At 41.1% G+C, this 14,100-nt stretch overlaps 1 protein-coding gene across 15 annotated transcripts in view; it reads right to left on the bottom strand.

The window, feature by feature from the left end:
* The window catches only part of RALGAPA1 (Ral GTPase activating protein catalytic subunit alpha 1), a 128,231-nt gene that overhangs the window by 77,740 nt on the left and 36,391 nt on the right, over positions 1 to 14,100 (bottom strand). For 10 of the 15 annotated variants that reach the window (XR_008329315.1, XM_053380229.1, XM_053380224.1 and 7 more), the window contains exons 16-17: positions 12,800 to 12,961; positions 4,068 to 4,208 (exon numbers count right to left, since the gene is read on the bottom strand). Coding sequence is in view for 14 of the 15 variants with exons in the window: in XM_053380229.1 (XP_053236204.1) it covers positions 4,068 to 4,208; positions 12,800 to 12,961 (303 nt within the window). In the remaining variant the exon portion in view is untranslated. The remainder of the gene's footprint in view (positions 1 to 4,067; positions 4,209 to 12,799; positions 12,962 to 14,100) is intronic. The other 5 variants (XM_053380226.1, XM_053380227.1, XM_053380234.1 and 2 more) reach the window with 1 other exon arrangement.

The following is a 14,100-nucleotide window of genomic DNA, read 5'->3' as shown; positions in this document are numbered from 1 at the left end:
GTTTCTTATAAGAACCAGAAAAAGCTAATACGATGATCCAGAGGAAGTCTGACAATTACTGAACCTACAGCTGACTTATCTTTATTTTTTAATGATCAAAATGGCCAAAAATGAAACTTAACGAAGGAGCCATTGTTCCCTCAGGATGAGCTGAACTAGCACTAAGAATGGGGGGGGGATAATACTTACAGGTAAGAGCCCACTTCACCTTTTCCCTTGCTGTTTTAGAATTCTGCTGAAAGCAGTATACCCTCTTAGGAGGTGAGGTGAGAGAAGAGAACAAAAGCTAGCTGTGTTAAAATTTACACACCTACAAAACACTTAAAAACCAAAGGAAATCTCGTTCATAATTTCCTGCAGAAGCCCCACTGATATAAGGTCTAGACTCTAATGCACAACAAAGAGGTTCACGGAAGCTCTTATAGCAACCCTTCAGATTTCCTTTTGAGTGGACCTGGACTACAGCTCCAGGGGGACACACTGCAAAAGGAGTTCTGAATAGTCACAGAAGCACCTCTGCACCCTTTTAAACACTGAAGATGCAAACGCTGAAGATGACATTAAATTTAAATATGAAGCTTGTGATGCTCTTATTAACCTATTTTATTTCAGCAATTCTTCGTAGAATACCATTCTCTTCTAACACATTTTTAAACATTGTGTGCTGTTACATTTCTATGTTTTGGTTGTTTTACTTTGGTTGTAAGGTTGACTGTTTCACGGAAAGGTAGAGAAAAGATACCAAACACACACACACACACACACACACACACACACATACAAAAACACACACACAGCTAAAATAATCCTCTCTCACATATTTTTGCTGCAGAATCTAAGTGTAGGATTGTTCTACCACTATGCAATGTACACAGTTTAGTTGGGATGGGAAGGCTGCTCCCCGGAGAAAACAAGATTGCACCCAGAAATGTTAAACTACATGTTGTTTCCTGTGCAGCCATTTGTTACTGTTCTGGGTCCCCAAATACACAAAGTGCCACCAGCACAGTCTTCTTAGGAATGTCAGAAGCTGCCTTATTCTGTTAGGCCACTGACCCATCTCAATGCCTCCCCAGAATTTATAAGCACAAGACTTCCACAATCCTGTTTAGGATTACTAAAGTCTATGATTATATGCAAGGATCCCAAGGTTTTCTACACTTCTCCATTTCCAATTTGCCAAAAAATCCTAAATAGCCAGCTCTATTTTTCTGCATCGGGCTGACAAGTCATATTAACAGATTCTTAAGACAAAATAATAGTTTTGTCTCAAAAAACAGTAATCATAATACACAAAGCTGATAACTTTTTAGAGACATTAGCTGTACTGATAAGTTTATACAGAAAATGACTTTCTAAGTAACAGATAACATAATCTTGTCATAGTCAACATATCCTAATATAAAACACAGATTGTTCCATTTTTTGAAATCTACAAAAATAGCCTGTGGAATGAGGTGAGCAGGTCTTAAAATGTTGGGTGAACTTGGTGGAGAAATCTAAGCATGACATTGTAAAATCATTAGTTTTACCAGCGTCCATGGCAACTACAATTCTTTGATAGCAATAGTCCAATTGATAAATGATTAGGACTAGATTATTAATTGATGAAGTTTAAACACAGTTATATAGCATCAATAAAGGTGCCACTTTGAGGAACCTAAAGAAGAAACACACAGGTTTTCTGAACTGTTTAATAATTTACAACACAATATTTTATTTTAGCTCGAACTGGGAATGTTCCATATTATACAGTGGTACCTCGGTTTAAGTACTTAATTCGTTCCGGAGGTCCGTTCTTAACCTGAAACTGTTCTTAACCTGAAGCACCACTTTAGCTAATGGGGCCTCCTGCTGCTGCCGTGCCGCCGGAGCACGATTTCTGTTCTCATCCTGAAGCAAAGTTCTTAACCCGAGGTACTATTTCTGGGTTAGCGGAGTTTGTAACCTGAAACGTATGTAACCTGAAGCGTATGTAACCCGAGGTACCACAGTAATAGCAAATCATGAGAACTTTAAAAAAAAAAGCTGTGTCAAGACTGAAAAATATGCTCTACTCATTTCAAATTAACATGCTATTTTTTTTTCTTTAGTTAATGGCTATACTTAAAAGGAAAGCATTTGTAGTGTTGTTTTGAAAGGTGAACACAGACAGCCCATCCCTTCAAAGGTCCTGTGCCTGTCTGGACATGTTGCTGGGGGTAGGGGAAGAAAGGGATGGGAGTCTAGGGAAAAAATAAAACTACAAGACAAAACTTTTTCTAAAAAATTATTTCTTCTAGCCATTATGGAGCCTCACTGATACTCAGCTACAGGTCTAAGGGAGAATGACTGGAGTATGCTTGAAGATAACAAAGTTGCCTGGCTGGCCCCCTCAACAGGAGCACTTCACACAGCAACACTTTGCTGTCCATCTCACTTCTGTTTCCCACCCACCCTGTAAAATTTTATTAAGGTTTTTTAATAATACCATACAATTACAAACAAACTAATCTAAATAAAAGCAGAAACAAAAAGAAAAGGTGGAGTCCTCTCTCACGGTTGGCTCTTAACCCTTGTCTCACAAAGGAAGTTTTAGACCAGGGGTCAGCAAACTTTTTCAGCAGGGGCCGGTCCACTGTCCTTCAGACCTTGTGGGGGGGGCAGACTATATTTTGAAAAGAAGAAGAAGAATGAATTCCTATGCCTCACAAATAACCCAGAGATGCATTTTAAATAAAAGCACTCATTCTACTCATATGAAAACACACTGATTCCCGGACCGTCCGTGGGCCGGATTTAGAAGGCGCTTGGGCCAGATCCGGCCCCCGGGCCTTAGCTTGCCTACCCATGCTTTAGACCCTCCCAGCTCTTACCTGGGAGCATCCCTTTCTTCTCCCAGCCTCTCACCCTGGGATCTCTTTCCTTCCCTGCCTCTCACCCACGGTCCTTCATCAACCATCCATCACCTTCATGTGTGCATAATCCCAAAAAAGACCCAGAGCCAAGGACACCAAGGAAAACAAAAGAAAGAATGAATAAGGCAGGAAAATGGAAGAGAGGAACAGAAGAGAAAAGGCAAGAAAGAAAACGCACACCCCGCTTCCGAAATAGCTACTACAAATATCATCTCTGAACAAGCCTTTGAAACTGATTGGCATTATGAAACAACGAATCACAGTATACAATACATGATTCAGCATATTTGAAATGTGAACAAAAACACAGTACATTTATAGCTTGGGATTCAATGGCACAGGAGATAAAATGTGGTTGCTTCAACAGAAAACCCACCATAGCTGTGAAGCATTTCTTGAGGCTGTCTATCACTGACACAGTACCTATGAACGGAACTTAAAAATCATTATTATAATATGGTTCATTGGGGGGCTTAAAAAATGTTGTTTTTCTAAAGATGGGTCAAGGGTTTTGTTAACAGAAGTACAGCTAGTTGTGTCTTTTAAAAGAAACGTACACAGCAGTTAGCACTTAAGTGTTTATAATGCTGTTATAAGTAATAACATACATTTTTCTTGGTCAGTTGATGAGTTTTTAATGTGGTATTTACTAATGTAAACCCCTCTTTAGTAATTCTTATGCATTTACTGACATAGTCAGCAAGACATTGATTATAATAAACAATCAAAAGCAGAAGGCTATGATGCTGGTAAATTAAAATAAAGTGACCAAACAGCGATGATAGAAAATATCCTCAACCTCTCCATGCTGAAGACTGTCAATGAGAAACCTTTTCTTCGTCCTTCTGCCCTGGCATTTGATGTAGAAAACCTAGTTCAACAATATATCTCAGATATTTGTGTCAAATCAACTTTTAAAAAATTCAGCTGCAAAGCAGAACATTGCATTACTTCTATAGGAATTGGCACAGCGCTAGCTTCTCACAGTTCCAGAATGAGCTGTAAATATAGCATACCACAAAACTCAAAATATCCACTCTCATCTCTTCCCCATTTCCTCCCCACCCCTAAATATTTTACTTTGAAAAATGTAGTGATTATGCAGTCTTTGAAAGCAGAAGGGTTAAAAAAGTGAAAAGGGGGTGCAGAAATTAGCAGAGGTGGCACTACCTGAAAGCTCATCAGAAAGGGGAGTGAGAACAATATCAGGCAAGAAGGGTTTGGAAGTATGGATCAGAACAGGAGCACTTTTAGCACTGCGTATATAGGCCGATGGCAGAGCACATTCACCAATGGATCGGCTTCTCATGGCTTTAAAAAAGGAAAAGAAAGAAGTGGGGAAGGAAAAAAAAGAAGAGTGACTATAATGAAAGGCTGTGTCACAGAAAAAGCAGCAACAGAGAAAACAAAGATAAAAAGGAAGAAAATTTAAATTAAAACATTTCAGCACGGCAGATATTGGCAGAGCTGTAAGGGAAAAAATAATCAGTGGGCACATAAAACATTTTGAGTTGATTTTTTAAAAATGCTAGACAGCAATAATGCCTATATTTTGACAACTACAATTACTGTGTATTCAAAGTAAAACACTAACAGGTGTGTATTCTCAGAAGCGCCACTGAGCTCAACAGAATTTCTTCCCAAGTTGAAAAATGTCAACAAGCTGAAGGCCGTGGCATGAACACTAAAGAGTGTATATAATTGTGCACTGATAAAGCACATGTCTTGCACTTGCTCTGATCTAACTTTTCCTTTTTTTAAGTGAGCATCTTTTAGTCTGAAGAGCTTCAAATAATGAAAACAAACTAGGTTCCTTTCTGGTCATAGAAACTTCATGAACAGGTCCAGACATTTAAAAAGATGTCCTCACTTGCACTCCATCCCTGTCAAGGTATCTGTAAAGGGAATGTAACATGTGACTGATATGCTTTGGATTCAGACTCACAGTACAATACTGAACACATCTACTCAGAAGCAAGTCCCATGAGTTCAGTGGGGCTTACACTCAGGTGAGCAGGTGTAGCATTGCAGCCTAAGTTACCTTAACATAGGTTCCATTGGGTCAAGCTACTCATGACTTAAGTCTCATTTATTTCAATGGGAACTAAGTGCAACTAGCTCAGAGCAGCACATTTTTCAGCCAGTATGTTTATGGGATCACTTCCCAATAGCTGCAACTGTATCAATGGTCAGCTTGAGTTACATATTATTTTCTCCATGTAAATAAATCATTGACTTGAATAGCTTAAGAGTGTGTATGTATATATTCTCAAACAATGAGTTCTACTGATTTCCTAATAGCATTATTTTAAGTATTTGCAGGAATTACTTTAGAAATTAAATTTAGAACATTAAACAATTCAGTTTTTTTAAGCAAACAAAGAGCAAAGATGTCTTAAATTGTAAAAGTCTGAGGAAGCATAACATTTAACTAAAATATACCAATACAGCAAAAAAGGATGCAAAACATGCCATCTAAATGGAAACATTAAAACATGGAGGCAGAAAAACAAAGCAAGTGTTTTTAAACACAAGGTGAGAATCCAACTTTCCTGCCTAACATATGCCCTCCTTGGATCTAAGTTACTACACTGGTATTATCCCCTGGTATCTATTCTACGCAATGGCTTTGTAGTTCAATGCCTTACAAGATTAGAAATTGCAGCACTGCTCCTAATTGCATCATAATCTTTTAAAAAAGTGTTTTTATTAAAGATTTGCTGGGGTTACGAAAGTGCAAACATTCTCTCTATTTTCAGATCATAAAGTTCTGCATCATAATCTTAAAATGCAAAACCAGACTGCATTGTTAACTTCAGGGTTTTAACACATCCAACTTAGTACAATCCAGACTCCACCATCCCCAATAACTTTCTGAGTTTCGCACTGCTCATTCCGTTTGAATCTGAAAGAAATTCTCAGCCCAAATTCTTCCTTAATTTAAAGCACTGAATAATCTTTTTATAAATGGAATGATTACATAGCTGAAGTGAGTGAATGACTTTCATGTGCCCAGTGCATCTGAAGAGCCTACTAACTATATTCATGTTATATGAGTTCTATCCACAATATTAGCTTTATCTAGCCAAGTTAACACTTAATAGTTTTTGGTGATAATCAGACTTACTGTGCAATCCCAAACCCAGACTCATTGGGCTGGAGTGAGTTAGGACATGGCAGAGCCATCTATGCCAGTGGAAAATCCCTTTGCCGGCAGACCTTTCCCCTGTCCATGAGTAGCCCAGTGGGCAGAACTATTATTATTTATTAAATTTGTCTACCGCCCTTCATTCACAGATCTCACGGCAGTTCACAACATAAAACTGCAACACCAATAACCCTCCCTCCCCAAACACATTTAAAAGGGGCTGCTCGGCAGGGGCTGGGTCCTACCGCATCGGCGACGCGGGGACCCTTAAAAACCACGGCCACGGAGGCCGTGGACATGGAGACTCGGCTGGCACTGCTAGCGCCCTCCCGACTCGTGAAGGAGCCTTTTTAAAGGCTACGGATCGGGTGCCGGGGAGAAGCGTGGTGCTTTGAGTCCTCTGCTATCCCTGCCGAGCGAAGCCGCATGCCATCCGGCGGAGAGCGCTGACTTCTTCCATTGAGAATTCGGATTTGTAACAACAACCCGTGAGTAATTTGGAAACCGGGTTTAAAAGGAGAAAAAAAGAATTTTTTTTCGGATTTGATACGAGCGGGGGGGGGATCCAAAAAGGAAGTCAGTCCCCCTCCCTACTGTAAACCTTCCAAAACAAGGACTGGGAAACCAAGGTCCAAAAAGAATTGAATTGCTGATAAGAACTAAGAATTCCACGATGGGAAACTACAAGAACTGTGCTGGAGGAAGAATTGAGGGAGAAGGAAAACGTAACCCCCCCCCTGGGAACCGGGGTGATTGAGGAGAGAGCCTGGCGAAAAGCGAAGGAGATTTTGACAGCTGTCAAAGTAGCTGTCAAAGTCCGAAATTTAAAGAGGACTTGATTATGAGGACTTTGCTGGTTAATTTTGCTACAATTTGTTACAATTTGTCAAAACTTGGATATAAAATGGCGAAAACATGGATAACAATCGGACTTTTGGATTAGAGAAAACAAAGTTACAACAATCCCCCTAGAGGAGTTTCGGGACATTACAAAGAAGGTCGTAAGTGGAAAAATACCATTGGAATTCTACAGGACTGGTTATCTTCTGGGAAAGCTGCGAAACGGAAACAATATTGTGTCTACAGGGTGTTTAGCTAAACAATAGAATTTTCTATTGAAGAAAGGAAGGGACTGAACGTATGTTCTTGTTCCTGAATAACAATAATCCCTGCAGACCTACTAAACTTCTGAATTAGAACGTTTTGGCAGCGGAACAAGAGGAAACTGGACTACAACTTGGAAAGAACAATGGGGGGAGCTTTATTAAAGATTGGAAATTAAATGGTTTAAAAATAACTTTAAAAATAATTATAACAAGAAAAAAGCCAGCAAGGAATCGGGGGGAAAATGTGATTTATGGACTTTAAGAATTCCAGGCAGACAATATGGATTAGTGGTCAGGGGGAAATTAAACCGGGGACGGGGGGGGGAGAACTAGAATCCAAAGGCTTGTCAACTATTTTTTGAATTGGCTTTTTTTCATTTACTATACTTTTTATTTCTTGTTTCTTATTTCTTTATTGTGTGAGGTGTCTTTATCACTAAAAAAAAGGGGAAATTGTGGAATGGAAAGGGGGTGGGCCCTGGGGAGAGAACTCTTGTCTTTTATTAAGGGTACTGGTGAAGACTGAATAATTTTAAATTTAAATTTGAACAATGGTTTAAACAAATTAAGTTTTAATTAGAACTGAGAACTTGTGGAGCCAACAATATGATAGGGGAATATGGTAGGGGTGGGGGAAGGAGGGAGTCCCGGAAAGAGGGTGTTTGAAAAGAAGGCTTTGAATGTATTCTATTCTTTTTCTTTCTGTATCTCTGAAAATCTTAATAAATATTATTTAAAAAAAAAATAAAAGGGGTATAAGATGTTAATCAGCCAGAGGTGTAGTTGAAGAGGAACTAAATCCTACCACTATTATTATTATTATTATTATTATTATTATTATTATTATTATTTGTACCACTGACCCACCTGGCAAAATGCCCCCAAATGGAAGGTGTTGAGGGCAAGAAAGAGGTTTGCTGGGGGTGAGGATGCCTGGCTGTCACATTCACTCCCCTCAGGCCATGACTGTGGCCCTGCAAACAGATGGAACATCCACTAATCAGATGGCTGGCCCAAGACAGACCCGTCCCATAGAAAACAATGGGGCAGGACCAATCTGGGAAAACTGAGCTGCTTCCCCTTGCCAGCTACACGCATGGGAGAGCTCTAGGTGCTGAGGAGGCCTGCAGCCAATTAACGCACAGCACCAGCAGGATATAAACGCAGCATGCGTCAAACGCAAACAACATGACACATGGCACAGGGATATTCCTCACACACTCCTCATGCAGGGAATTTGGGTTCTAGAGATGGGCTCTGGAGAATGGGCACCCAGAAGGAAGGCCACTCTGCACTCCCAGGAACACTGAGCACAGGCTACTATGCAAAGACAGAAACAAGAGAACTTTTAGCTGCACTTTCAGCAAAGCCCACCTCCCCAGCATAGGGGCGTGAACGCAGCTATTACTCACATCTCTCTCCTGAGCTTCACTCTCAAACAGGCACTTGGAACCAGCCCTCCAGCGAGCAAGGAACCCTCACACAGAAAAGCCTTCATGGAGCCCACCTACCCCCAAGATCAGTCTGGAAAATGGGAGAGCCGTCTGGGAACCAACCATGCCACCCTGCAAACTCTCACACAAGAGGGCAGAGAACAGTTCACACCCCTGCCACCCTCCAACAAGTAACTGCAGAGTTTGGCCAGCAGAAAGCCTCACCTTTAACCCTTGGCCCATGGTGCATGTGCAAACATACTGCAGCTCCAAGAAACAAATGCTTGTACCTTACAAGGCAGTGTGTGGCACGGGAGTGGAGTCCCTCACAGCTGGGCCTCCTGGACTGCACCAGGGGCCTGGATGGGGGAGATCCTATGTTTATACTGACCATGCCTGCTCTTACTTTTGTGCAGGTCTGGTCCGATCCTCCTACTCCTGCAGAGGATGTGGATGACAGCCAAGAAGCACTGGTGGCCCACCTATGCCCATGACCAGGTTGAAACTCAACTGTGGCAACAAGTTCAGTACAGATCTGAGTGATTTTGCCCTCCAAGTGTATGATATTTGTATACAAACCTCAGAAAAAATGAATACATTTCCCCTGACTCCTTTTGCTCACTGTTCTTTTCTCTCTCATTAGGCTTCATATATATTATATATCTATATCTGTTGCAGCCTCACCCATGGATAAATATTCTTATTATTTTTATGCTCATTATTTTTGTTTACTCTGTATATTACTGGGTCTCAGGGTTCTCTGAACAATGATGGTGCCAAGTTTAAAGGAACACAATACCTAAGAAAATGCCACCCATTTGCTTCATGTATGGTCTACTCCTTTTGCTCTAGTCTAGAACTTACCTAACGCTTCCATGTTCTTTTGGAATGCATCTGGGGAACACCCATAAGCAAAGGACAAAGGTAGGGATACATAACGTATGTGTAGAACTTATGTTTTTACTCCAGAGGTGGGTTAAACCAACTATAGGGCCAACACCAATGCATCCTGACAACCACTAGGTTGACTGCCACCTGCGTCTCTATTGCCACGTGACAGCATTGGTCTCATAATCTGAGGAGGAATGAAGAAAAGCTCCCAAAAACTCAGAAAGATGGGCCATGTGAAGGAAATTCCAAGTGTACCTGAATGAGACTGTGATGGCTGAAACAGCTATAGTGATAAAGTTTTGTTCACAGCCTACACAGAAGTGACCAAGAATAAAGAATGTGTTGTCATCTCTAGTCCTTTGAAGGAGCCCATACTGTGGTGATGCCAACCAAAGGATATGGGATGCAGAAAGAAATCAGAATTTAAACTGGATCTGCCTCTGGTTGCCAATGTACCCCAGATTTCAAACACAGACTCTGCTTTCTGCACAAATATGAGTGGAAAGGGGAAGAACCATTTCATGGTGCCAGATTTCCCCAAAGTTCAGTGAATTAAATTGTCATGCCGGGAAAGCAGATTGTGTTGGTACAACACCTGCCAGCACATCATTCATGAATTTTGTCTCCACTGAGTTCACCCCTGTGTTTAAGCCATCGTTGTGGACATGCAGTTTTCAGTGGCTTTGATGCAACATACTGTGGTTAACGTGGGTGGCGCTGTGGGTTAAACCACAGAGCCTAGGACTTGCCAATCAGAAGGTCGGTGGTTTGAATCCCCACGACGGGGTGAGCTCCCGTTGCTCGGTCCCTGCTCCTGCCAACTTAGCAGTTCGAAAACACGTCAAAGCTCAAGTAGATAAATAGGTACCGCTCCGGCGGGAAGGTAAACGGCATTTCCGTGCACTGCTCTGGTTTGCCAGAAGCGGCTTAGTCATGCTCGCCACATGACCCGGAAGCTGTACGCCGGCTCCCTCGGCCAATAAAGTGAGATGAGCGCCACAACCCCAGAGTCGGTCATGACTGGACCTAATGGTGAGGGGTCTCTTTACCTTTTTAATAGGGAATAACAGCAGCCTCAAACATGATATATAGTCTCTGTGGCTGTACAACGGCCTCAATTACAAACTGCTATGCTAACATCTGGTACACAATCAGAGTTAATGGATGCACACTGGGACATAAAGTTCTATGAGCTTCAGGATAAGCACAAGTAAGTCCGTAACAGTGTTTCAGGTCTCACATCTGGGTTTCCCTTTAGTGAAACACTCTATATCAAATGTGGGGAACTTTTTTGGTTCCATGGGCCAGATCCTTATCAAGATTGGCCTCATGGATATGTGTGAGGGGCCTGCCCACCTGTCAATCACATAGTAACATTATGATATCACACGTCTGACATATGGGCAGTCCCTGCACACCTCTAGCAGTTGGGCACTGGGGAACCTGCAAAGTGTTTCAAGACAGTCACCACACTCCAGCCTGAACCACTCGGGACAGGAGCATGTGGACTGCCTAAAAGCACTTGGCAAAAGAACCCTCTGAAGCAGCTCTGCATTTTTCCTTTAAGCGGGTGGCAGGGAGAGGAGACAGAAGCCAGCATTGTCCAGGCTCCTTTGTCCTCTCACTAGTTTAAAGGATGAGGTCCTGCTCATGAGCTGCAGTCACCAGTGACATCAGCTGATGAGCGGGTGTGCATGACTTGTGGGGAAAGGAGGAAAAACACTTTGAAAATGGGAATGAAAAAAGGAAACCCATGCATTTATCATGAAAAACTTAAAGACAGAATGGGAAAGGAATTTGCACCACGTGGTACAACTGAAGACATGTGAAACTGAAGACATCAAATTAAATAGAGGGATTCCATTTGGAGAATGAATTTGAAGTTTTGGAATGGGTGTAGGCACAGAGGTGGGTGAAATAGTGGCTGTTGCTGTTCAGTTTAACAATAGTGTCCTACACTTGGGACAGGGCAGCAAAAGAGGTAATGACTAAGGGACAGTTCATTAAGAAAAGCACACAACATTCCTGGTAGGAAATTCTTCATGGTTGAGCCCAACTAATACCAGGATATTAAGTCTTGCACTTCACCCAATTGCTACAACTGTGGGGGTCCAGATTGTTTGGTATTAATGCAATTATAGTATATGTGCATGCTACGAAGGCACTGAGTCAACTAAGGAAAGAAATTACTGCATTTGAGAGATCAATAAGGCTGGGGGGGAGTGCTTTGGTAATTAATACAAAACTCTGTAACAAGTGACAACAAGCAATAAAGGGGAGGGGCTTGTTAGAGATTCAGATATGCCTAATTATTAATAATCAATTTGCTCTCATATCAAATGCTTTCTTAGTTTTAGTGCCAAGAGTCGTATGTCTGGGGAAAAGTAGCTAATAGTTTCATGTGAATAAGAAAATGAGAAGTATGCAGAGGCACAGCTTTCTGTTTTAGACTGGAAGATTCCAAGATCAATAGTGAAAAGTCAGATATTTATAAATCTCAGCTAGCACTGGAAATGTGAGAACAGGTTACATGTTTGTGCCAGGATGGCTAAGCTGCTGGCTGGCTGACTGTAGCATTGTATTATTTTATACTGCCATATATAGTGTGAGTGACAGCTTTGAAAAGTTTGGGGAAGTGAAATGAAATGAAATAAAATATGTATGCCGGAGATGGTCTCAGGTTGTCTGGGATCCTTCCAAGGTCGGTTGCCACCTCAGAGATATTGTACAAGCTGTGTGCAATTAACATCTTAGCTATAGCTCTTTCTTTTTGTAACAGGTGTGCTAGAACGCAAAGCCAGCTAATTCTGGTTTGAAACACACAGAAACACTTGCTACTAGAAAAAATCTTGCCAGTTTTCCTTACATCCTAGGATGCTATGCTCTAGCCTAGCTCATAAAATTGTCCATAACAGATGTCTTTTGAAACAGAGGTATCTATACAGCATGCCATCAGAAGTAGGGATAGCCGCACATGTAGTAGCAACTGTAGATGCTGTGCTTGCAATGGGTCTATGATGAAATCTACACAAGATTTCAGTTGTATAAGACAAATCCTTATGTGGTACATATATAATGGATCACAGGATCAGAGCATAGTGACCGTGTGTTTGGGTATATCTGTAAAAATAATTTGCATCTAACAGTCAAAGGGCAATTACTTCTTCATCTCACACCACACAAGACTGCCTAGACTTACCTACAAAAATGTATTACTAGTTGTGACACACCCAAAGCATATGTAGAAAGTTATTTACGTGCATTCGGTCTATTAATTTCCATTCTGACTTTGTTTGTGTAACATCTGTGTTCTCTATCACATACCAACTGTTTTTTGTCGCACAATACTTCTGGCCTTTTCTGTTCCTGGAGACCCAGTAGTTGTTGCACTGCGCTGTCTCATTGGGGCTTGACCAGGCTGATCACGGCTCCAGCCTCTTGAAAACGACTTATCAACCGATGCCTTTTGAAACTCATGCCCAACTCCTGAAAGGTAGAGGGGAGACAGAACATATCAATGATTACAGATCTGCCCATCCCACAGAAACCTAGCCAGACGGGAAGGGTATAAATGAAATGAAATAATAATAATTACCAATGGTGATCATTATGTTTTCCACCCAGCTTTAAATTAAATAACTCAATACATATTACTACCAAAACAGTATTTAAATAATAATTGTATTTTTGGTCTCAACTCAATTCTATATTGACAGATCTATAATATAAGCAAGCTGTAGATAACTATCTAATACATAAAAAGGAATGTTAATCACAATTTATTCTGAGTATCATTCGGGTAAATAAGCAAAGGCTTCCCCATGGAGAAATATATATGTGTGTGTGTTCCATCTTCTTTAATTTAAATCTGACTACTAAAGCCACACCCAATTATACCAACCAGTTATTTAATCTATTGGGAGGAATTCAATGTTGTGCTACGGCAATCTTTCCATCAGGACAAGCATTTTGGCTTCCCAGATGGAATGATCTCCCCTCGTGTGTTCTGGGGGTGTTCCCACCACTCCAAGCCAATTTCAGGAGTGTAGCCAGAGGAGGGGGAAAGCCCCATCACATAAGTGGAAGTCCTTGTGAAGGGACTCATTAATTGAAACCTGCATAATGTTCTTTGCTTTCTGTTACAAGCCACCATTACTACTGTTGTGCTGAACATTTAGGCTTATAAAGCTTCCCTATAATTTGACAGAACTATCCCTGCTATGAGACAACACAAATTGTTACTTTATTTACTACTATTAACCATTCACCTGTGGGCTTCTTGGCACCATCTAAGTTTGATTCAATTTTTTAAAAAATTGTTAGTATGCCATCTGCGCTTTCAAAGCGCAAAAGACAGTAAGTATCCCCAGTCTGGCATATGCAGTAGCAACAGCAACATCATGTTAAGAAATAAAATAATATATATATAAAAAAATTCCTTCCAGTAGCACCTTAGAGACCAACTAAGTTAGTTATTGGTATGAGCTTTCGTGTGCACGCACACTTCTTCAGATCTAGTTGGTCTCTAAGGTCCTTGTTGTTGTTTAGTCGTTTAGTCGTGTCTGACTCTTCGTGACCCCATGGACCAGAGCATGCTAGGCACTCCTGTCTTCCACTGCCTCCCG

This window comes from Podarcis raffonei, chromosome 1, assembly GCF_027172205.1.
Source record: "Podarcis raffonei isolate rPodRaf1 chromosome 1, rPodRaf1.pri, whole genome shotgun sequence".
Lineage (NCBI taxonomy): Eukaryota > Metazoa > Chordata > Lepidosauria > Squamata > Lacertidae > Podarcis > Podarcis raffonei.
Note: the sequence above shows the minus strand (reverse complement) of the source record. Positions and strands in the feature narration are given on the sequence as shown.